Source organism: Sylvia atricapilla, chromosome 5 (genome assembly GCF_009819655.1).
Source record: "Sylvia atricapilla isolate bSylAtr1 chromosome 5, bSylAtr1.pri, whole genome shotgun sequence".
NCBI classification, from domain to species: Eukaryota; Metazoa; Chordata; class Aves; order Passeriformes; family Sylviidae; genus Sylvia; species Sylvia atricapilla.
In genome coordinates this window covers 1,110,976-1,137,000 of record NC_089144.1, presented here as the reverse complement: position 1 = coordinate 1,137,000, position 26,025 = coordinate 1,110,976, and the positions used below count along the sequence as shown (strand labels likewise).

The following is a 26,025-nucleotide window of genomic DNA, read 5'->3' as shown; positions in this document are numbered from 1 at the left end:
AATGAATTTCCCCAGTTCTTTTGAGGATGAAAAATGCTCTTGGAGACAGGACATAATGATAAAAGGAATTTTTCACTGTCTTGAAGTTTGCTTAATGTTTTCATTGTACTTAGAGCACAATAATTTAATTTTTTTTATTTTTTTGGTTTTTTTAGATCAAGTGTATGAGATAAGAGTTGGTGCTGCTGGCTGGTGTTGTAGAATTTCTAAAAGGTAATTGTGTAGTAGTGGGATGAAAAGAGTAGTTCAAGTGCACGAAAGAATCCAAAATATTTCAGTGTAGAGGGGGCATCTGGAGCTATTCCTTATTTAGTTTTAAATCAGACAAGGATGATTCAAAGGGTGGAACACCACTGCTTTGCTGATGTATGTATAAGCTTTGTACAGAAGTTCCTGAGATAAGCAGGAGAAGGTGCTGTGTGTGTGTGGCATGTTCCTGGTGTGCACAGCAGCAGCACGTTTGCTCCCAAAGATCTCACTGGATTTTAGGTATAATACAGGTAGGGGAACGAGCAAGAGCTGCTCCCCCAGGAGCAGTGCTGTCTACAACTCAATTTATGTTCCTGCTCCAACTGATAATTTGCATTTACACTTTCTACAGGATCCTTTCATAGCTGGTTTTGTTACATCTCCTAACAGAGACACGATTCACACGCACAGAACTGTTGCCATCCTGTGGTGAGAGAACTGACATTCAGAGAGCTATTCCATTTTCTGGTGTCAGATGATGCATCATCATCAAATCCATGATCAGGTCCTTGGTTTCTCATTGCTAGTTCAATTTCTAATGAGCTACTTGATGTCTGAGTGAGGAGAGTGAGAGAAACAAGAATCTACTCTGTAACTGTTGTAATACAAGGCTCTATTTGTTATCTTCTCATTCACCTAGGTATGGATGTGTGCCTAATTTGCAAAGCATTTGGTCTAGTGCTCAGACTACTTGCACCATACATGTGAATTCATCTACAAGGCCAGTTTAAACAGAGGAAGCTTAGGAAGAAAAGGGAAGGAATGGTATTTTGTCAGCAACCACAGAAGTAGTCCTTTTCTACCCATGGTATGGTGGTAATGGAAAGAAATTAATGACCTACTATTTCAGGTTAAGAGACATTCAAGTTATAAGACAGCATTTAAAACATTCCAAATTCAAATAATTGCACGCTTCCCCCCCTTTCCAATTTCAATGATCTGTCCCATCTTAAAAATCAAGGTGCAAGAAACTCCCTAGTAAGAAAGCAATCTGTCCCTTCACAGATGTTCATCTTCACATCAGATGGTTACAGGATTCCTTGCACTAGCAGGTTTTACAGGACTGTCAAAATTTTTGATTGGGTTAGATGACAAACATCAAATACTTCTTCGAATCTTACTAAATCTGACTAAGTCTTACATGTTACCTGTTTCCTGAGCCACTTCTTTGTTTCCTCTCCTCAGTGATTGCCTTCTTCTCCCTTTCTAACAATTTTTTCTTTTTTGATTGGGCCTGGCACTGGAGTGTGTGAACCCACTTAAACCTTTTAACACTGTTGTCAAAGCAAGTCTTGCAGCTTCGGAAACCTTACCTTTCTTCTATTTCTGCAGCTGTGATATTTCTCTGCTGTTGCATAAGACAGGGCACTTGTGGTTTAAAATGTGTGTAGCTGTGGGCAAGATGCCAAAGTCTACAGGGTTTAGGCTGTCCCCAACTAATTGAACTCTGCTAAACTGGCAAGTTATCAGAATAGCTGGGGTTTAACATCTCAGCAACCTTGTAATAGCATTGATCTAAATCATGCAAAAGTTAAGGCCATGGGAATTAAAGGTTTGAATTGTTTGGGGGATTCTTTTGTGTTTTTATGCCTTTCCAACTGGTCGTTTCCTGTTGTGCTTATAATGATTTATTTGAAAACTTCCTGTTACTCCTGTGTTCTGAGATGTGAGGAGAGATCAGCATTCCTTAGCATGGCATGGGCAGCAGCAACCATGCCTGAGGATTCATCCTGGAGCGTGGGATGAATTCACCCTCCTCCCCAGCCCCTTTCAGGAGATAATAATACAGCCACGTCTTTGCTGGAAGGGACAGGCAGGAGGAACATGGCCCAGTATTGCCCTGGAGCACCCAGGTGATGCCTGAACACCTCTGAGGGAAGTGTCTCAGTGCCCTAAAGGAGCACTGGTTACCCCTGACTCCAGGGTGGAGCTGGGCAGTTTGTCACTCCCTCTGCCTTTCCTCACCGTTCTGCAGAGACAGGGCTGCTGCCCACATCCTGGAATCTCTTGCTTGTCCTAGTATGTGAAAGATTCCCCAGAAAAAGCGTAAAGGAGCTCACAAACACAGCTGTAAAATAAGGAGCCGTGGCGCCATAAATATCTGTTTTTAATAGTGCACACATTATTAAGTTTCTCCCCTGAATGAACAAAGTATTTACAGTCTAAAAATCAAGTTAATGATATCTTCTGTCTAGAAATAAGCATATTTCTATAGTTTCAGTACACTCACAGCAAATGCTTTCAACCTCTCTTATTTCTCAGAAAATTCAACTGTGTCATAGTAAAATTTTCCTAACTTTTAGGTACCAAAGGACAATAGGCAAGGCCATCAAATCATTTAATTTCTCATTTCTGTAAATATAATCTATTTTATTTTCTAATTATCCTCAGCAATTACATTAAAATTTGCATGTGAGTATCTGACAGGTGCTTCATTGCTGTTGTTGCCTTTTTTTTTTCTTTTCTATTTTTTTTTTTTTAATATCTGGAATTATTTCTGCAGAAGTGATTAGGAAATATTTTTGGATAGTGAACTTGGAGTGTAAGCTATATCTTATTCCTCAGAATTGTTTTCCAGTGCCAGACATCCCATTATCTGTGTTTTAATGGAACATACATCCTCTTCAGCTGCACTCCGGGAGGTGTTATCTGCTAGGATCCGAGAGAGTCCATTTGGTCATGGACAAACATCAGGATGATATACAACAGGCCTGGTCCACCCCAAAAAAAGGGATAATAAGCCTGTTTTCCAGAAATAGCTATCTTTAGATCTTGACATCATCTTGTGTTTTCCAAGGCTTGTTACACTTCCATATCTGTTGGAACAAAGGGGAAGAATGCCCCAGGGGCTTTCTATTTTTATTATCACACAGCTGACTTGGTTATGATGCATGTGAATCCAGTATCTCTGTGCACTTCCTGTGTATCTCATCCTCAGGCTGTACAGGATATCAGAGGATCCTGGCCAATAATACAGGAAAGGTTTTTAGACTGACTTGGTAACACTTGACTTGTGCTTTGAAGTACAACTTAATGGGCATACGTGATTAAAAACTTTCATGATTGTAGAGGGAGCTCGAGTGTGTGATTCAGGTGCAAAAATACATGAAAGGGAAATCAATATATTTTGTTTTATTGCAGCTGTCATAAATTTTGTATTATCACAGTTATGAAGGGCTGATGTACTATTTTTATTTTTACATTTGAGATTGAAGATGGTGTTGTTAGCAATGTCACCACTAGTGCCTCCTTATGGCAAATGTAGATATTGAGAGGTAAGAATATACTGACAAAGACAAAACAAAAATGTAAGCTGAATTTAAGATCAGAGAGTAAATATGGATCACATATCTTTACAAATAAAAATTACTTGCACTCCTGTAGAAACTGGTGAAGGCAAAAAAGTAATGCAGCATGGATCAAAAGGAAATACAAAATGCTAAGTGAATCACATGTATCCAAAATGGAAAGAAACAAATTCTCAGATCTGATGATAAAATCTTCAAAGCTTGCAAATATTCTGTATGGTCTCTATTTTATATCTGTTGCTACTTTCAAGGAATAAATGGGACTATCTGTACAGTATAAATAAAGCAGGAAATAACTGCCTGGTGAATCAAGACTTATCAGACTGTATTTACACCATATAAACCTAAGAGTAAGTGTCTACTGGATCAGATCAGTGCAGTATTGGAGGACAAAGATTCATTGTATTATTATTGGCTATAGAAGGGCTGTATATTAACTTTAAACTTACCTGTCTTACAAAAATAAGCAAATGGGCTTAAAAAAAACATATAATCAGATGTTAAACTACTCCCTAGCTGCAGAATCTGTCACTTTCAGAAAGTGGCCAGAAACTATGGAAACAACTTTTTTATGGAAGCTTTAAGACCCTTAAAGCTGTATGCTGAGGTGATGTGTTACAAGGGGGGCTGCTTCTCAATATGACTCCTGAGACCACTTATTCATGTGTGAGTGTGAGAGTTGATGCAATTTACTCCCCAAATCCCAAACCTGCCATGTTACGGGAATACAGCTCCACCTATTTCAACCAGGGCTCTCCACCTCAACAAAACAAAACTTTCCTTCCCTTAGTACATTGTCCCTGTATCAGAATCAACTAAAAATGGGGACATGGCTGTGTAAATACAACATTTCATTTTGTCTGTACAGGCACAGGGGGTGGAAGATGAATGGACAGGAAAATAGGAATTTGATGAAATGAATTGGCTGGAGGATACAATGAGGGAGATGAAGGAAGGGATGGATATTGTAAGAGAAAATGAAAAACTGAAATGCATTCTCACCCTATTTTAATTTTTGACTTCTTAAAACTTTTGTTTGTAACAGGTGTCAGTTATGCAGTGGGCCTGTGTAAACACAGACACATTTTCTTGCTCACAAAGCCTTCACTACTTGTCCAAAATAAAGCTGATGGAGACCACAGCTTCCCCATCTGAGAGCTGGGCACTAGTCAGCAGGCTAAGGGGATATGTGGAGACTGGAAAATGAGGCTGGTCACTTGTTCATAGACAGGGGAGGTGGAAAGGTGGAAGGGGAGATGAAGAAGTAAGGAAAAATGATGGAAGTGGAAAAGAAAGGTCAAAAAATTTTAGTAGGGAATATTCAAAGAAAGGCAGGAAAAAGAAGAGGCTGGGAAATGCTTTTGTAAGAGGAGAATTACTTGTTTGCAGGATTCATCCAGATGTGCCAGGAGAATCCATGAATTCCTTGCATGCAGTTGTGCTCATAAAGTGAGTGTACAGGAGTAAAGCATGAGCAAATCTGAAGAACTTTGGGCTTCAGAGGCTTGTGGTTTTCTGACCATCTGGAGGACCTTGTGGGGGATCTTTTTAAACAAACTGTAACCAGTTGGAAGAAGGACTCTAGACACAAACAAGTTCACACATTGTACCTACATGCAAAACACAGCATTATCTCCATTCTTGGCCACATGGCCATAAAATATTGATGGATCCAGGGAGCAGATGCTTTGATTGCAGTTTAATGTGTGACCAGAGCAGGGCATTTTCTCAGGTGCTTTAGTCACAGTTGTCTCTAAGTCTGTCACAAATAACCTGGAAAGATATGGAGAATTTCTGCTGGATATCAACATTTTGTTCCAAAGTAGTAAGATATCATGCATGAACAAGCCAGGATTGGACCTCAGATTCCTGCTTCAGCTTGCACTGCCTTCAGTGTTGTGTGATCCTACAAATGATTCCACCTGAAACAAACAAACAAAAAAAAGTAGTCTAGATCCTTCAATATTACATGGTGAAAGATGTGAAGACACAAATCCCTATTTAAAATCTACCAGTGTTGTATCATAGCAGTTTTACCAGAGCCCTTGTAAATCAAGCCTGGATTTTTCTTTCATTTTATACTGCAATACTCTGCCACTTGGACATTAGCCATACTTTTCACTTCAGCAACTTGTCTGTGGCTGAATTACTGTCAAACCCTTAAAAGTTCTACAGGACTTTTCTTCTCAGACCTTCTGTGCTCTGTGCAGAAAGCCTTTGCTCAGCAGAGGCAGCAACAGCCTTGAACCAGGCAACAAATAGTCAGTGTGGTGTTTTCACTTACAGACACCCCAGAAAATGTGTGGTGAGGATGATGGAAAGGCACTGGATCACAGCAGCTCCCCCAAGGCCCTAAAGGAGGCAGAGAACTCATTATGGTGAACAGAGCTAAGCTAGATCTTAAATTCCCAACTGGGATAAACTGAAACAAATCCACAGCAGGTAGAACCTCTTCTGAACAAGAGAAATCTTGCTAGCTGTCCAAGTGCTGCCCTTGTCTGGCAGTCACTTGGTTTGCCAAAGTTTGGGCTGTGCTGCCACACTGACTCTTCTCCAGTAACTGCAGGACCATATTCTGTAGTGTCGAGATGGTGCTGCTGGTATTTGGGGTTTGAGAGCTTGTAGACAGCCCCCTATCTACTATCTATACTAACCCCCCACTATCAAAACAGATTGTCTGGAGTTTGTCTAGTCAAAACTAGAAAAGATTGTGAATTTGAGGGAGAGATTCTGTCCCTCACACCTTAGGAAATAACCCCAGTGCCCAGGCTGGAGGAGCACGGAAGATGGCACAGCAGATACAGAATGTGGTAATTGCAGTTCTGTCTAGACAGACCCTCTGCTCCAGACTGGCTCCTGTGGAGTGACAGATCACTCATTTCCATGACTTGCATCTCGACTGAATTTTAATTAACAGAGGTGTGAGGAGCAGGTGTTAACTTGTTTTATAGGTTCATTATAGTCCCTCGGGCTCCCTAGACACAGTTAGATATAGTTACCAAACATTTAGAAGTTCCTGCTTCTGACCCTTTTCATCTCAATTAGAAACTTGTATTTGTAGCAGGTATTTATTCACATTAAGAATATTTCTTTGAAGCCAGGCATTTAAACCCCAGGAGGGGAGGACAAGTCCACCAGCAGCACTTCAGTGGGGATGGATGTGGCTTTTCTGAATCTAAAATTGTGGAGAGATGGTCAGTTCCCTCCTGGCTCCAGCTCCTGGCTCCAGCTCTCCCTTTGCCTTTCCCCTGTGTCTTCAGGGATGCTGCCCACCCTAACTGCTGTCTCACTGCTGCCCCACTCAAACCATCTGAAATTCCACGAGTTACTTTACACATTACAGTTCAAAGAGCTGTCTCCTGTACTGTATTGTTTTGAACCAGGTGAGGTAGAGAGCAATTACACCAACAGCCACGAGCCACACACAGAGCTGCAACATTGGGGGTGTGTTTGTGTGTGAGGTGTGCAGGGATGCTAGGGGCACTAAATTCTTCACAAGGCCTAAATGGGGAGTGTGGCCAAGGTTAGGCTGATTTTTTAATGCCTATTAAAAAATAAATAAAGGCAATTTCCTGCACAGAGGGCGAAAGTCCCTAAGTTACTTGGCCTCACAACGCACTTCTGCTACAGAAATCAGGGCTGGATTTCTCAGACACCAGCCAGGCTGGTCTCTGATATGACCTCTAAACCTCAGAAAGAATCTCTGCTGTTTCCTGGAGTCAGGTGCCTGTCAGCTTGGCTTTTCTCACACAAACAGAGATTCTCCTAGCCCTCCTGTACGGCAAGATTTGTTCTTCACTCATCCAAATGAAGGGTCTCAAACGCGTATTTCCCACACGACCATGAAATGTTCTGCTCACCTGCAGGACTGGTGTCCCTCTGGTCTTGTTAAACATACAAGCAGCTCCAGGAGCAGATGGTGACAATGCTCCATGTTGTCCATGCTGGAAAGAATCTCCTGGTTTTGATGGTGGTGGCCTTGTGATCAAGTTCCTGCAGTAAAGGAGCAGAAGGAGGATGTAAAAACATCTCTATATTTGCATAATGAATCCCACAGACACAGACCTCTTGAACTGATGTTCTTCTCTCAAAACTTTAAGCATCAATCAGAAAAATCTGAGAAATAACTGACACCTCTAGAGAATAATTCAGATTTTGGTCTTTCTGTAATGATTACAAAGAAGCCAAGTGTCACCACAACCAGAATTACAACGCCTCTGTTAAATATGTAGAGTTAAGCAGGAAACCAGGTTTTGGTGCCTGAGAACAGTCCCTAGAAGCTGTTGTCCTTGACTTCCAGGCTGGCCTGGATCCAAGAGGCAAGGTTTGAGTATCCTGCAGGCTCTGCTGTGTGCATTTCACAGCTGGAGGTGTGTTATTTTGGTAACTCCATCAGGGCTACAGTGCTGAACTGTTCTAGAGGCTGAGGAGCCGTGCATTAGGAGGTTACTAGACCCTGACTCCTTGTTATTGTACAGAAACGATGCAATGTAGAATTTAGGGGATGGTAATGGGTGGAGCAGAAAGACCTATTATGATTTAACCTTTTACTATCAGCAGTAAATCCCCTTGTGTGTATGTTTTTTATGAGAACTGGGCAGGACACGGTGTCAAAGGATGTTGAAACAGGATTTTACAGTAGCTAATAGATACCATTTGCTGTAAAGAGAGCTCAACAAAAGCCCTGAGCTGAAAAAACACATCTATCAGTCCACATAAAGCATGTTTAAAATGTAATCACCCCAGTGAAAACTTTAGTAGAACACAACTGTGATTTTCTTTTTCAAAGGCAGCCATTTGTGGCCAGATCATGCTGGGTGCTGCATTATCTAATGGCTTGCAAGGTCAAGTTTTCAAGGCTTAAAGTGCTTTCCATCAGGTTAGGATAAATAGGGATTGGCAGGTTTCTTTGAATACAGTGGAGACATTAGAGCTATCCCAACTAAAGCTTTCTGTAAAAATAAAGAAACTTTGGAGCTGGCATATGGAAGTAAAGGAAAAACACCTTTTTCCTTTCAGAAGCAATCAACTTCTTTCATCTGTTAGATGGTTTGACTACCACCTGGGGAGGCTGCACAAGCATTATCAGGCAGAGTAAAGTATTACTTCAAACTTCTTAGTCCCACAGAACCATAACAGAAATATGGAAGCTGATAATGACAAGAACAGGAGAAAATATAAAAGATGTTTTTGGAACATGGCAAGTGAGAAACTCTGCCAAACACAGATCTGGTCTTCCAACCCTCACAATAATCCACACCCTTTACTAACCTTCAAGGGCTCCTGACAACATGAATTTCACGTTTGATCTGCAGTGAGCTCTTCATAACTGCCCCAACTTTGTCAAGAGGTGTCTTGAGTCATTTTTATTTCTCACTCAAGGATTTTGGTTCTGCAGTCTTGTCTTCACCCAGAGTCTACTCAGTATCCTTAGAGCAGCACTAGGGCAGGCAGTGCTGGCAGACACTGAGCTGTCTGTTTTAACCACATGTCACTGCTCAGAACAGATAAAAAACTCTCAATATTGCAAACAGCATCTGCTGTGGGGATGCTGTCCCCACGATGAGGTATGGCAGTGTTGGTAGGAGGTGTTTTCCCACTGCAGTGTGTGAACACACCTCGCTCTGTTAGGCAGCAGGATGTAGAGCAGTTCCCTCCCTTCCTTTCAGGCAAGCAGTGGGAAAATGTTTGTCAAAAGCTGGGAAAACACCTTGGCATTTGAGTTCAGAAGGGAGTGAATCCTGCTCATGAGAGAGGTTCAGTACTAGAGGAAATGAAGGTGATGCTTAATGGATGCTGTGTTTCATAAAGATCTCAGTTCAGATTTTATTGAAACATGTGCTTGATCTTCAGTTTAGGGCTGGTTAATGAGCAGCAGTACACATTGTGATTGTCTCTTCCCAAGGCTGTTGAGGATGCTGGAGGGATGGCAGGAGGGGCTGCCCACAGGTGCTGAGAGCTGGCCACACAGGCAGATGACAAAAGGCAGAAATGGGAGAAGTCCATCCCAGCAGAAACTGGTGCTGCAGAAGACCCTTTGTGACCCACAGGCTCATCTCAACCACTGCAGTAAATGGCTTGAGTCGTTTTGTAGGACTCTTAGCTCCGGGTACTGGCCTACACTGACATGGAGCACTTTTTTTTGTTAGTAAATCTAATCACAGGCTAGTAAGACCAAAAAGCACAGTGTCTTTTTACTGTGTAGTCAGAGATTTTCTGTTCAGTGGATACTGTGAAGGTACCAGCAAATACTTCAGCATATGTACCAGCACCAATAAATAGCTATGCTTGCATTTTACACAGACTCTTCTGGTGTTTGCAAGATTTACACAGGTAAAGAGAGCAGTGGAGTTTGAAAGATGGATTTTTGCTTGGTAAAGGCAAGCTCCATGAAGAGCTAAGTGCTAGTGTAAACTAACTACTTAATACAACAGAGCTGTTTTAAATTCATCAGAGAAAATCACTGCCACAGAGAAGAGGCTTGCTCTACCCCTGCTGTATTCTAGTGCTTTTGGGCTGGACAAAAATATATTTTGAAGATTCAGACTTGAATTTACAACAATTATATCTCAGATTTCTAGAAGCTGCTAGTCTGACAAAGCACAGATTTCTGAGGTCATCTGAAAGAAAGGCAGATGTGGAGTAGAGCAGGTGCAGATAGCCAGGGAGGTAAAACAAGCCAGATGCAAAGCTTGCAGGCAAACAAGAAGGTAAGACCATATTTTTCATGTGACCCTACAGAGACTTGTTTAGCAGTTTGAGTCTATGCCAAATAGTTCACTGCACCTCTAAGAATTGCTTTACTCTAAAAGAGTAATCTGAAAGATCCCTGGACTGCAGTCAACTTAATATCACACATATCTGCATCTTCAAAGCATTCTCTTTGGCTCAACATAGCAACAGAATCATAACTAATGGTGGTTATTTCAACCTTGAGGTAATTTGATGCCTCCCTACCCCACCCACTAAGCAAATAAATGTACTTTGATGTCCCTTTAATGTGTCACAGAAGAGAAAAATAAAGGCCTTGTATTAACAGTGTAAAGAGATTATTCTAAAGATTTTAATTCTCAAATGAATACCAAGACTAAATGTTTTATTCGCAGCCCATTCTTTCAGCTCCCTGAAATCTAGCAACTCTGATGACAGAGATGACTTATCAAGGCATTTCCCTACCAAAAGGGAAATAATTTTTATTGCTCAGCCAGTCAGTTATTCCAAAGATATTTATTAGGATGGACTTGATCGTGGTGGCCACGAACCCTGCAAGGCTCTAACCCAATCCACTGTTCAACATCTGTGGATTTACGTGAGAGGTGAGGAGCTGCTTCTCACTGGACACCAGTTAACTGTGCTCCAGCTTCAGCTGAAGGCATGCAATAACAGCAGACTACTGCTCTCTATATGAGTATTTATTTTGCAACACAGTTCCATTCTTACTCTACCTGCAGCTTAAAGTATGCTCTAGTTCTGTTCTAAGCTGCACATGGGCACACACTGAGCAGGAGACCCCAACTTCTCAGAGTGCTTCTTCCCCAGAATAAATATTCCAGTCCTATCACTAATTCCAGGGCCACTCATGTCTGCATTAGGAGGTGGAACTCAACCTCACACCTAGGCCCTTTGCTATTTTAATGGTAATAATGGGACTAAGGTAGATATATGGACTGTAGGAACACTTTAATGTGTATTCAGGCAAAATGTCACAGCAGAAATAATAATTCTAGAGGAAATTGTAGATAGCAACACGTGCTCTCACAGGAATTCACAGTAATCCTTTTATTGTCTTAATCCACAATTTTTAATGCATATGGGCAAGCAATTCTTGCATGTCAACCTCAATTCTCATCTTTCACATACACAGAGATACTAGATATATTTTAAAGTTAAATAACAAAAATGTAGCTTAGTAACCTTTGTTTATTCCTAAGACTATGTGGGTCATACATAGTGTCGGAAAAAGCTTATTCAAAGAACTTATTTAAATAAAGATCAATTTGCAAATTGTACCAATGACTTTGTACACACACATTAATGTACATAGACGTGTAAAAAATAGAAAACACACAGGAAAATATACACTTCATACATTTCAAAAACATTAAGATTTGGAAAACATTAAGACATCTGGGTGCACAGCACATGTAAACCATTCTGTGGTGAGACCAGAACTGATGAATTGCACATTCATGGATATCCACTACAGTATTACAAAGTCAGCTCTTTCCTTTTCATCACTAAACTGATGCTTCAGCAATAGATTTTGGCTAAAAAACCCCCCCACATAAAAACCCAGTTAATGCCTTAAAAACATTTGTGTACAGAACAAGAACAGTGACAGCATGTGGATTTGAATGAACTACAAAAAAAAATCTTATCAGAAGCAGAACTGTAACACACCTATCATCTATCATCTTAATACCAAGCACATCTGGCTGTATTTTGCATCTACTAATATTAAGGATGATATTCTATCCTTAATTTTTAAGGTTGTGCAGTCCTGGATTTCCAAACCCAAGAGAATATATTACATCACTTGCATACAATTATATTCTTTAGATAATCATATTGCTCAGAACCAAATGCTGATATTCTCAGCATTTATGCACAGCTCTTTACTCATCTTTCATGTGGATCTCCATGCCAGGGAAAACCTTACATTGAAATTTAGGGAAATTTGCTGTAAGCAATCAGCAGCATATTATACAGAAATAGATATAATCATACCATCTCACTAATTTTGTCATTATCTAAATTAGGAGTATTTTCAATATAGTGAAAGGTGTCTTAGGTACGGCAGATCCTATTTTGGAGGATACTCTGTCGTGTAGGATGCCAAACTCCATATTGCATGACAATTTCCTATTATAATTTATATATCTTACCTGAAGAAGCACAAATTCACAAAACTATAGCTGGGCATACAGCTGGAATTTTTGTGAATTTGTGTTGTACACAAATCTGTGCATACAGCATGTGTTGATAGATACATGTTCTTAGCTAAATACTAAATGCTGTGTCATGAATTGCTAGCCCTACTTCTACACAGGGCAGCCCTTCTGTGTGCTACAAATAAGGCAAATAAGATGATGATTAGTTCCTTGGTAGACTTTTTTTACTCCCTGACATTGTTTGTGGCTTCCTTTTTCAAAGCAGAAGCTAGTGGAGGATTTTGTGTAAAATTGGGACAGGGAAGCATGACACAGATCTCAGCAGGTCCTTTGCTAGTCTTGCACCTGCCTGGTGAGAACACTCTAATGCATGGGGGTAGAGTGGTGCCTTGGTGGCCTGCTGCAGGGCTGGATAATCAAAATCCATAACTGGATAATCTACAGGGCCAGCAGTGCCATGGGTTACCTGTCACCCAGGGCTAATCCTGTTTGCCATCAGGCACCAAGCTGTGAATGAGAGGGCTGCCAGCACTGACAACAGCACACAGCTTCTCCCTGGGGTGTCCCCCACGGAAGGTGAGCAAACACTGGGGGTGTAGCTGGGCTGCAGCATGACACTGCACTTGGAGAAGGTCCTGCCTGTGCCAAGCAATGCATGCTGGCAGTGTATCCTGCTGCCATCACATCACACACTGCTGATAGAGAAATTACCAAACCTGGAATTATTATGTGTGCTCGCAAGGGGGATTTTGTTATGTTTGTGGTACTAGCTTCACACATTGGCAAGGATTTTGTTAAAAAATCATTAAAGAAATGGCACTTCCATGCAAGAAAAATACTTGAGTGGCTTACAGGCCAAGGTATAAACTGAAGCACTTATCTAAGTATTCTTCCTGCATATAGACAATCTGGGACTATAAATAACTTTATGTTAACAAATTCATTATATTTACATGCTACATTGAGACAGTTACAATCAGTCTCAAGTGTAGGTAACTCATCTCCCTGTTAGCTTCAGAACATGCAAAGAAATAAGTCGATATCTGCTCCATCTAAGATACAAAGAAGAGATGTGTTGTCACTAAAAACACTCACATCAAAACTCAGCATCACCAGTAAAATGCTAATAGACATTTTCAGATTCTCTAAACCAAGTGTCTAAACAGAAAAGGTTTGATATGGAAGGGAAAGCTGTCCACACAAACGGAATGTAGTCAGTTTCTAAATACATTCAAATATTACAGTGCCTCTAGAAATAGATAGTGCTGAAGACCTAAACCAGCCCTTTCCAAATGTTCAAGTAAGCATATAGGTCTCTTTTTACTATCAATAATACACACTTGCTTGAACTCCAGCTGTTCTAGTCTTTGGCAACCATTCAAGTACCTCCCCCTTTCCTCTCCTTTGCAACCCTCCATCTTCCATTTTCACACAACAGAGTCGCCAGGGTATATCTTATTTTCACAACGTTTTTGGGAAAATACCACGTGTCCCAAAGTCTCTTTGTGTGCATGCAGTCAGTCAAGGAAGGGTATCACAAATCCACCGTGGTCCTTCAATTGTCACTCAGGCAGTGGCACTTCTCCAGTCTCGGTGCTGTATCCAAGAGAGGCTATGTGCTGACAAACTCCCTCTTCTTTGCACAGAGCCTGCTGAGAAGGATTTCAGAATAAACCTGATTTATTGGCCCTCGGACATGATAGGGGGACTGAGAATTCGTTGCAGAGTCCTGCAGTTGTGATGGTTTGCTTTGCCTGCCGAAATATTTCCCCGGTGTGTAGTGCCTTGATAACGTCATTGTTATGTGTGGCCTTTCTTCAGAGGGGTTGGATTTCACCACCTGCAAAAGAAATGACATCTGTGAGTGCTTTCTGCCTGCACCTAGAAAGGCAGGCCCACAGCTGCACCGTGTGTGCAGAAATGCTGAGGCACTTGTCCACGAATCAGGTCCTGATGCTCCTCTCTGGAGGTGCAAGTTGCTCATAAACTTTATTGTAGTGGCCAACAGGTTACATTCCAAACTAACTAAAGTGCAAGATCTTAATTTTTTGAAATCTACATGCATAAGCCCATTACACTCAGTCGTTTGACTCTGTAATATCTTCGTGTATTAGACTCTGTTCTCCTCATTAGGGACAATTTACGTGAAACAATAAAATTCATACTCAACAGCTTGTCGTTGTATTTTTGGCACGTGAAAAAACAAACTCATGGCTGCTCCAAAGTGCAGAAAGGTTTAGATCTTGCTCTGATACCAAGCACTTGAGGCACATATAACATGTCTCAGCTCCAAGCCCTGTGAGAATGCTTCATTCTGAGGTTTTGATGCAAACCTGGCCAGCCCCACGCTGAGATGAACCCTCCTGTGCTGTGTCTCTTCAAGAAGGGACAATTTAACATCCCTCTCACCAGGACACCACACACACAGAACCACAACAGGATTCAGTAACTCAGTGTTGAAGAATCCTTCCCCTTGGCCCCTGAAAGATGCATAAAGCTCTGGGATTATTGTCTTGTATGGAATAAAACTGTTCATGGGGCTAACAAGTGAGGAAGGGTAAGGTGTGGTCATCAGGAGCTAAACCTGGGGCTGATCTCCTGTGAAATGCTGAAGGTCTTGTCTCAGGCAATATTCAGTCACTGATGAATAATGAAGCAGCTTTGAGAGAGACAAAACTTTAGAACCCTGCACACATTTAGAGGGCCTCAGCCCAGGCAGCAGCAAACCCAGAGAATGCAGAAAAGGTGGTTAACTTATTTTTGAAATGGCTATTTTTAGAATAGCTCTGATGCTCATCAGTTTTTCTGCTATATCAATCACAGCAGACACGTTAAAAAGCAGAATTAATTTATTAATGCATAGATTTATGCAGAAGCATATTAGCTTTTAAAAATATAATGTATTTTTACTGTCACTGAACAATCAGAGTCAACACTCATATGTGGTGAAGCTCATAATAAATGAAATAAATCATACAAATCAGGTGTGAGTGAAGAAATAACATGCAAAGGCCTGAGCAGAGAGACTAGGAGGGAGCTGGCAGAACTGAAAACAGAGCAGGAATTATCCATGTAGAAAATTAATATATCCTCTGATCAGTTTCATAGAGCCAAGCCAAGGGCTATTATTTGTTTTCATGCAATTACTGTAGGCTCATTTTTCTAAATTAGTGCCTTAGATCTTACAATTATTTCAAAATGATGCCACCTTGAACCAATCACCCAAACTGCATTCCTGTTAGGCACAATCTCCCAGGAATGCAATCTAATGTTCACCCAGCAGCCAGCCACTGGCTAAGACACAAAAATCCCAAGGTTGCTAACTTCTGTGCAGTGATTATGATTTTCACTGCTATTAAAATAGGAAATGAGTCCTAATTTAAAAATAGCTTCTGTATAGAGCTTAACAATGTCCATAAGCATTTTCAAAGGATGAGGTAGATAAAAAAATAAAGTTTTCATGGATGCTTAGGACTAGAATTAGGTTGGGCAGTAAATGCCAGGATTATGCAAGATATTTTGTCCCAGCTAAGTGTAATCCCTTTGAAAGTCCAGATCCCTTAGAAATCTGAGCAGAGATTGTAGAGTCCACAGAGATGGAGATTTCTGTGCTCTCAGGGTCACCTGAGACTCTCTGCAATGGGCTGGTGGGGGAACTCAAAGAATTCTTCAGGCCATTCAGCAGAAATCGCTTTCTCTTCAGCCAGCTAATGGGAGCTCAGTGAGCACTGCTGAAGGCATTTCAGTTCCTGCACAGCCATGCTTTGCTTCAGATGGCATTTACAGAGGGCTGCCATCCTCTGAGACTTTAGGAATGTCAGTTCCTAAGAGCAAGAAAGTGAAAGTACAAAGCACAAGATTTAATCTGTTTTATCTGCTTTCAGAAAACATGGGAAGTGCTGGGGTTTTACACAGTGTTCTTGGCTCCATCCTTGGGGGCAAAATGCCATTTTCCTGGTGCAAACTGCTTTAGCACCTCATGAAACTCCCCTTCCCAGGATGCAGGAATAAGCTGATGACAAAACTATTAAAACTAATGAAGTATCAAAAGAATTCAAGGACTTTTTTTTTTTTTTTTTTTTTTTGCTTTCCTCAAGGATCAAGTTTGGGTTTTGGTGCATGATGGATTCTACTGGGCATATCTATGGCTCTCTCAGGCACAATGACCTCTCAAACCTCATTAATAACAACTCTGCGAGCCAAATTCTCCCCTGATCCTCCCCAGAAGCACATACTCTATTGAGATTCCTTCAGCAGGGAGGCAAGACCAAATCTGCACATGAGCTCATACGAAATGATGGAGGAGTACATGAAAAATGCTGATGACTGATCACACCCTGCTGTTTTTCCATCCAGTCCCATACAAAGCATTTGAAATATTTAATTCTGAAGCTCTGTGTTGCGCTCATAAGATCTGTGGAAATGGCAAACCTCAGCAATGACCCATAAAAACACCAGCATCTGAGTTGTAGATAAAAAGGGGTCAATACAAATGTCTGGGTAAAACGGAGGGAAGCCTTTGCTCCATGGGACTATTCATCAGTCACATAAATATCTACTGTGTGCCTTACTCCCTCTTTTCCAGCTTCATTTGGACTGAGCAATGTTTGTGCCTCTCAGGTAGTGAGCAGAGTAGACTAGAGGACTCATTAACTGGCCCCAAAGCAGGAGAGAGGCCATGGCACTGGCCTGAAAACACCTGAGCTGCCCTGGAGCCCGGGGTGGAAACCAGCTGGGAGTGAGGTTGGTGCGTGGCACATGAGCTCCTGTGAGTCTGGTAACACTCACAAAAAAAAAACCAAAAAAAACAAAAAAACCACAAACCCAAAAATAAAAATAAAAACAAAACAAAAAAACCCCAAAAAACCAAACAAAACAAAATAAAAATACAACAACAACAACAAACCAAAAAAAACAACAACAAAAAAAACCCCAAAAAAAAACCAAAACAAAAAAACCCAAACCAAAACAAATCCCTATAGATTTTAGTCCAGAAAGCAGGACTTCTGGTGTGCGTGAGAACCAGTAATCTACACTTCTGTTTGAACAGTGGATTACTGTAACAATTCCAGATTTTTTCTCAGATACAGAAAAACAGATATACAGCAGTAAGATTGGTTATTCAATTTTAAACTCCATTTTAACTGTACTCATGGTGTGATGTGAGTGTGCTGAGCTGTTCAGTTAGGAATGCATCAGTCAAAAACCTGTGAGACTCAGTAAAAAGGCAAACTGAGTCCATGCAGAAGCAGCAGAGATATAGAACACATAACAAATAATACCAGAACCTGGAAAGTGTGCAGCATCCCTTTATATGAGTTACCTTTGCAGAAGGGCAGGTTTATTTTTATTTCACAGCAGTCCAGCATGTCCTTGGGTGGCCTTGCACAGTTAGCAGTGACACACAAGTGCCACCATACAAACTGCTTTCCCCATGATCTGCATTCAACTTTGAGTGACAGATGCTGCCCTCACCATATTCCTTTTTGTTTCTAAGATCTGACAGTTAAAATATCTTCAATCCCTGGGGATGATGTAAGTGTAAGCTCTTACCTCATGGAAATGGCAGCCACACTTCCCCTGCAGGAATTCTTTGTAACGTCCCATGGTGATGACAAAGGTGTCGACCACTTCATAGCCCAGATTTTTTGCTGTGTCCAGAATAACCAAGTTTTCATGCCACAAGTTTTGCACTTCTGCCTGCATTCCAGATAAAATGTTGCAATGGCTTGTCAGAAGGACTGTTTAAAGGTTATTGCATCAAGGAAAAAAAATAGCAAATCTGCATTTTGCATAAGCAATTATCTTATACTACAGACATGAATTACTATAAATTTACTTTTGAAAAAGATATTACTCCAAGACCAATGTAGGGTTTTTTAATTAGAATTATAATTACTTTTCAGTAGATGTGCACCTTCCTTTATAGGAAGATTTTGTGATTGTTTAAAATATAATATTGGGTAATGGTTTTAACATGTACTTCCCCAATATGAGGTGTAATTCAGAAAAAAAAAATTTCCAATTATTAAACTTGTCTGTAACAAATGGTGAAACGACTCCTTTAAAGAAAAATTCAGCTTCAAATCAAATTCAGTGAGGCAGTTGCTTAAGAGGAACTATAGGGCCATAAATATCTTAAATATGGTTATACTGAAGGACAGATTAGTATTTCTGAATACACTTCAGGAAGACCAAGAATAGAAAAAAATTAGCCATAAAGTTGGCAAGGCAGTGGTTTTGACACGGCAGACAAAAGCCTTTGAGAGTAACTGGGGTAATCCTGAAGCCTAGAGCATACAAACCACATGGGTCACTTGGCATATGATTCCAATATTGAAAGGGGGAAAAAAATGTTGGTTATGCACTGTAGCTGATTCCTGGAGGTTTGTAAATTTAATTTTTTTTAAAAAAAGACAAAGTCTTAGGAAGCCTTTAATATTGTAAATTTAATTTTTTTGAGAAAAAGTCTTAGGAAGCCTTTAATACTCTGTCCTTGCCTCACATACTTTGGATGGAAGTTCTTCATCCTAGGATTGAACTTCATTGAAAACTGTGACAGGAGCTATGAAAACGTTTCTTCATATTGATAACAACAATTTCCTTACTTTAGTCTATTTAGGTCATTCCAAATGGTTTGACTCAACGAGAAGACACTCAGCAGAGACAAGGCAGATAGGCAGCACTAACTCACACTGAAAAAATGGGCAAAATCAGACAGGGCAGTCTGTGCAGCAAAGAGGGTGAGAGCAGCAGGAAGCCACACACTGAACGCAGCAGTGTGTTGTGGCTGCAAAGAGACGTGGGCACTGGTCCCCAGCACACAAGGAGCGCTGTACAGAATCTGGGAAAGGCAATAATTTTCTCTTTTCAACACCTGGGAATAGCTGAGGCACGACACACAGCACTGGTAGGCAGCATTTACTCCGTCCTGCCTCCCAGTGCTTCTCACCCGTGCCTTTTCTGTGTGTTTAATAGAGAATCCCTGTCCAAACTGTAAATAAAAACAGTGAATTGAGTGAGTTACCCAGCGCATTGCAATGAGCACAGTTACTCTGAGAGTGCTGGAAACGATTTAATCTGACTGTAACATCCGATTAACATGCAAACTGGGTTCACGGGGACATTCCAGCTGCTCTGTCATGTTCTGGCTCCAGGGGTGGGTTCAGATACATTTATTGAGTTGTGCACGCCAGGGGAGTGAATGGGATCCAGCAGTACCCAGGGAGGAAGCCTGTGCACACTGCCATCTGCTCATCCCCAGCAGGATCTCTCCATTTTGGCACCAGGGTTAATATTGGAGCTTCTCCTGGTTCTTGGGACAGCAGACCAACCATGACACTTCAAATGGCTCTCTGATTGCAGCAGAACCCATGAAATGAGGGATTTGGTTTGAATCCCTATCACAAAGCAGTATGAGCAAACACAAACATTGATCTTCCTTTGATCCACTTAAAAACTGCTCAGCAGAGGTTGTAGCATATTTTGACCCGACAGAAAAATTAATGATGAAATGACAAGTCTTCCACAAAAACGCACTCAAAATGTACTGTGGCTTACCTGTGACAGAGAATGGATTCCATCCACTGGAAGGTGAAAGCCCATCCCTATGGATTTGACAATTACCAGGATATTTGATAGATTTTCCCTGTTTTGCAAATGTCAAAAATAAAACAAGGACACACTTTATACTTAACAGACACATCAAAAGACAATACATGTTTTATTTTTTCAAAGTCATTTAATTACATGCCTATGAAAAAAACAAATGAAAAGTTTGTGTTTAATTTTTTTCGTTGTTTCTCATAATTTATCATATCAAAAATTGGAAGAACACCAAGTACACAACCTTACCTGTTCAACACCTTGTGGATAATTTGCAGGTGATTGGAATTAAGCCACTGAACACCACCTACAATTAATACAGTCTGGTCTGTGTTCTCCAGGGGCCGTGATCTGAAAGCCAGAACAGAAAAACAACACATGTTGCTTTACACAGATGGCAAACATTTTAACTGCATGGCTTTGCATTTCACTGAACTGGATCTGGCCCCCTGATGGGAGGCCTGATGGAATTTTCAGCTATTTTTTTTTTTACCACACAACATGGTCTGGACACGGTATGTTTTACTGTTTACCGATTTTAATTGTAAAAATGTGTCAAACACATTTGTGGATAGAATGATAAGACAAGCAAGGGAGACCCGGAGTTTGTGCAGTACCTCTGCAGCAGCTGCTCTAGTGCTTTTTCAAAAGTTGGTCTCTGGCTTGCATTCATCCAGAACTGGGGGTAGTAGGAGTAACTGATGAATGTTTTCCCCTCATTGATATTGTGATAACATTTAACATCGTGAGTCTTCTGCCATTCCTGGAGAGTCTTGTTCACTCTTTCAATGAGATAATACATCATCCCTCTGTTAGTTGAGTCACCTATAAAAAGAATCTTCAGATGGAAAAGAGATGGCTTAGAAGTTGTACAATCCAGAACCCAAAAGCTAAGAAAAGAATACGGCTAGTTGGGAAGTTTTTAAATGCTTCTTATAACGTTCCAGAAATATCTTTGTGAAGTGCCACTACCCCGGCATCTTAATACTAAATATATCCTTTAGCTAAATCTGTGTGATTTGATTAATAAAAAGCTGTATTATGGATTTTAAAGACAAAAAGTACAGTTTATAGATGATGGCCATAGCTGCAAAATTAGCCCTGCGTCTTTCATCCTTGGTGCTAATTTCTTTTGCTTAAGTTTATATTTAATTCTAATTGCTAATACACAATGGCTCTCACGATTGCTTGCAGCTTCCTGCTTTTTTTCCCTCCAGTTTTTCATGTGGTTTGCTCCTACACAGTGTGTATTGCTCTTCTATAAATGGGATTCATTAGGATTTACACCAAAGTAACACACACACACACACACACACACACTCCACATGAAGAATGAAGCTGCTGCCTCATTTGCAGAGAAATGGACTTTCTGCAGGTTCAAAGAGGACAGAAAAAGGGGTTATTTGAGTGGAGGATAATCTGAATAAAGCTCTGTGATGTGACCACCAGAAAGCATCATGGCCTGAAGGGAGTTAGAAATCCTGCCAGGAGGACAGAAGGACTTTAAGTATGGCAGTCTCTGCTGGGCAACTCTGAACTTGAAAATTAATAAAGAAGTCAAATTTGGGTACAATCCTACTCATTCTTCAGAAAAAAAAAACAAACATCTCTGTATGGGGAGACCCCAGAACCTGAAATGCTGTGGGTATTTTTTTCAATATTATTGCCCTATTATTATTATTGCCCTATTTTGAGTGGATAGGACTAGCATTTCCTTCTGATGAAGCAGGTAAGAGAGGCAAGTCCAAAGAGGAGGAGAAGCCAGGTTCACTGTGGGCTGCCAATGAAACTGTGTGCAGAGTCAATTACCCCAGTCAGCTCAGCCAGAAACCCAAAACGAGGAGCAAACATGTAAAAGTGGGATCAAAAAACCCCAGAGCACCATCAGACAGTAAGTGCCCTGTTCTCTGCACAGAAGTACTCAGCTCCTCCTGCCTCCTCGGGCACTCAGGGTACTTGGCATCCTCTAAGTTGGGATTTTGCTGTTTCATTTTTAAATTTGATTTGGAGTTTGACTTCCACCTTGAATATTTGATTACGCAAATAAAATCCAGACTGCACGAGATGACACATTTAAGGCACTGTTTCGAAAGGGTTTTTTTGAGATTTAATGTGGTATAGCCATTTTGAGCTACACTCATCTAATACATTTATCTATTCATCTACTCCCTTCAGGAATGTCACAGTTTTGAAAACTGATTCCACTTCCTCCTATTAACCTATTGCAATTAAAAATAAGCCACAAAAGTGTACCAGTGATAGTTCCTACAGAAGAAAGAGAATTACTCTCATCTGATGCTAGGGCAAAGAACAGGCATGGCAATGCCTTCAGCCTCCCATGCCTTGCCCATTGTGGGCTGCAGAGAAACCCTTGACAGGTTATGTATGGTAGCAAACAAATTAAAACGAGCTCTGAGCTCACAGAGACTCTTCTACCTCCTGTCCTGGACCTCTCAAAGCCACTCCACAGAGGAAATCTTTAAACAGCTGCTGTTCACAGGTTTGTATTGCACAAGCATTTTTCTCACACACAAGGGGCTTTCCAGCTTTTCACGTGGTGTCAGATAAACCTCTTTAAATCGAGCACAACGTGACTCAGAAGTCAAGGCTCCTTGGATGCATGGAAGGACTGGTTGGATATTCTATCTTTTCCTCTCTGACAGACACACACACACATAAAATTATTCACAATTAGGAAGACAATCCATGCTTAGAATATGTCCTAATTCTAAAGTAGGTTAATTTGGGGTTTTAAGCACCAATTCTTTTAGGTTGCAAAATCTCTCGATTCTCCAGACTGTCTACATCCATGTCTCTTTAATCTCCATTTCATAAGCCTATCACTGTAGTATCTTGATGCATATCTATGTAAAAAGCAGCTCTCAGATATTCACAGGCAAGGACATCATTGTAATGTGGGTGAGAACATTTCTGTACAAACCCAACTTGTCATTAGCAGAGTAACAAACAGGCCCTACCAAGTTACACACAGACAGCAGTGGGTAGAACACACGAGATTCTTCTACTTCTAGTATCATATGACACCATTGTGTTACCACAGCACATGGTAAGAAGCATATTCAGCTATTAATTACATAAAATTGGCAGATGGGACATTTTTTATCTCATTCTATTCTCATTGTTGTTTTCTCCTAACTATATTTGATCTAATCTCATCTACTGCTGATTTCAAATAAAAGGATAACAACTCCCATGGGGGAAAAAAGAAGAAAAGAACCCTGGCCCAAGTCAATGAACATGATGCACAGATGTCTTTTTCCACTGTGCATTCACTAGCAGTTCAGGTGTGAAGAGTCATGCCAAAAGTCTCAAACACTGCAGAGCATCAAAGATTAAGATCTCTTTCCCATTTTTAAGTTATGTCAAAATTAGAGCAAAATGATTTTTTTTTGCTCACACATCTCAATCTGCACTATTCCATTATTTATCATTTTAGGGCTTTGTAATTTTTCTATACCTACACAGGTACACACACATAAACAGTGGACCCATGAATGAATTTTCAAGTCTGCCCTGGAGAACCTTTCTGGCCAAATCTGGAGATGTACAATCATTTAGAAAACCCCTATCAGAAGAAACAAGTTAGTTAGGATCATGTCTTGAAGCTGCAGCTCTAGTCTGGAAATGCCAGGATGCTGAGCACCATATGAAAATATCAGCTGGGCCTTAGCATATCACTGTTGGTGTTGTCCTGATGTTCTGAGAATGCAAAATAGTTGACAGGAGTCAGAACAGATTCCTTTAGAGCAATTGGCATAACTAGATGAAACAGAAAACTCTTAAGGCCCTGACATACTTCTAATACCATCACAAGAGTGATGAGACTGCACTCAGCCTATTTCCAGATCAGGAATGAGAAAGCAACATCACACTGGGTGAGGATACAGGTTGTACCACCAGGGAAATGACCCTGGACTTTTAGAAACAGGTCTGCCAAGAGAATAGCCAAGGCTTGCTGTGAGTGGGAAAGGAAGAAATGAGCCAAAGTGGAGTTGTGGATAGATAGAAAAACAGATCAAATGGAGAGCTCATCCTTAAAGCTGTCAGTCAGTTACAGTAACCAGATTAGCTTACAGTCATGAAGCCTTTGATTGTTCACATAGGTATAAGCCACATCAGGACTGTATCACTGGCAGCAGGTGAATTTGTTTAACTCTGTCTTCCAAAGTGAAATCACAGTGTTTTTGAAAGGTATGAAAACTAGGACTGCAGCATGTGAAACCTCTGGTCCCTGCCCTCCAGCTCTGAGAGAGCTCTGAAATGTGCAGTGATCATGGGACAACGTCAGCAGTCATCCTCTGGAGACTGTGTGCTGGGAGTTTGAAGGGAATGCTCTCTCACAGGTCTAAAGAAGATCTCAGATGGAAAGATAGGTGTGCATTTCTTGTCATTTGATGTCCCTCAGACTGGTGGATGCTTAGCACACCATCAGCACATCTGCACACGCAGTGCATCCAGTCCTGAAGATTTTATCTGCATCTAACAATCTGCTTCTGACCAGTGCTTCAACCATGATGAGAGATGTTAGTGTAAATCCTGGAAAAAAACCTGAATTATTTTTCTTCCTCCCAAAAGAAAAAAAAAGAAAAAAATCGAAGTGGATGAAGAGGAAATCTGTAGGTAAGTCTACCCTCTTTTCACAGTGTCCTTGTGCAGAGCTGGCCAAACACATTTTGTTACGGTATGCAGCCCATCAGAAAGCACATTTCAAAGTCCACCTTTCCCAAGTCAGCTTCATCTTTAGCAAACACTTGGAGGACCCAAAGGCTAAAATAAGTGATGTTTAGCCTGAGGAAGAAAACCTGTGTCCTTCAAATAACACAAGAGTTCTGATGAATTAAAATAACCTCTCAGTGTAACTGAATGTATGACAATTAAAACCACATTTATTTCTATACAGTTAGATGAACTCATTGTAGTTGCTTTTACCATGTAGTATTTAATAGGCTTTGAACAAAAGCCTCAAGAGATGATTCTGTATTTATCTCTGTGATAATAATGAGGACCATGATGGCTTAGGTGTGTGGAGTAAGCCATATCTCATTTCCTTTAAAAGTCTGCCACAAAACTTAGTCATGTACTGCTCAAGTTGATGAGGCAGTTGTCTGCAGGAGGACTAAATGATCAGACAAACATAAGGTTATAATTTTACCAGACAAAGCACAACATTTCCACACAGACAGATGTTTTCACTGTCTTCTGCTGCGAATATTTGGTGTGAAAAATTCCATTATGGCTTAAAGGCTTTGAAAGATTGTGTAAGCATAGTGGAATTCACATCTTAACCAGACCTATCATTAAAAATTAACCACACTTGGGAAATTTAAACACCTGCAAGTTCAAAACACTACTTAACTCTAAAATATTATTAAGAAATCATAAGTTAAAATTCCTGTTTTAACAGCTGAGTTTTAAGTACTTCAGAAAATATTGCCTTTTCATATTTCCTGTTCTTAATTACACATGACTTAATGGTATTTTATTATAAGACTAAATTCTGGTTAGTATTTCTCAGTGATAAGCAAAACATATATCCCTCCTGCTATTGAGGCGAAGTTTCTATAGACTGCTAATTGAATAAATAATAATCTGTTAGAACCCATTTTCCTTCATCCATTTTTAAAAGTACAAAATCAACCTTGGACAAAAATTCAAAGCATTATCTTAATACATTTGTATATGTCTTACAGTAAAAATTCATTAATCACAGTTACAGAGAATTTTGTTGAGCCAATATAATACAGATCTAATATTTTATTATGATGTAAAATATTTTATTATGATGAATTTTTAAAAATTCAATTAGGACGTATATATATGGAGTTCCCTAAGAATGAGACAGCATCTCATTACCCTGAAGTGGAAGAGAAAAAGATTGCTGATATTAAAAGACTGAAAGAAAATCTACTCAGCCAGAACAACCCTAATCTCAGCACTTCAAACTTTTCCTA

The 26,025-nt window shown here is 40.4% G+C and overlaps 1 protein-coding gene across 4 annotated transcripts in view; it reads right to left on the bottom strand.

The window, feature by feature from the left end:
- Positions 1 to 11,986: 11,986 nt before the first annotated feature.
- CPED1 (cadherin like and PC-esterase domain containing 1) overlaps positions 11,987 to 26,025 on the bottom strand; it is a 155,357-nt gene continuing 141,318 nt past the window's right edge. For all 4 annotated transcript variants that reach the window (XM_066318562.1, XM_066318561.1, XM_066318564.1 and 1 more), the window contains 5 exons: positions 20,671 to 20,891; positions 20,303 to 20,404; positions 20,009 to 20,096; positions 18,002 to 18,148; positions 11,987 to 14,288 (listed from right to left, as the gene is read on the bottom strand). In XM_066318562.1, the coding sequence (XP_066174659.1) occupies positions 14,061 to 14,288; positions 18,002 to 18,148; positions 20,009 to 20,096; positions 20,303 to 20,404; positions 20,671 to 20,891 (786 nt within the window). In that variant the 3' untranslated portion in view covers positions 11,987 to 14,060. The remainder of the gene's footprint in view (positions 14,289 to 18,001; positions 18,149 to 20,008; positions 20,097 to 20,302; positions 20,405 to 20,670; positions 20,892 to 26,025) is intronic.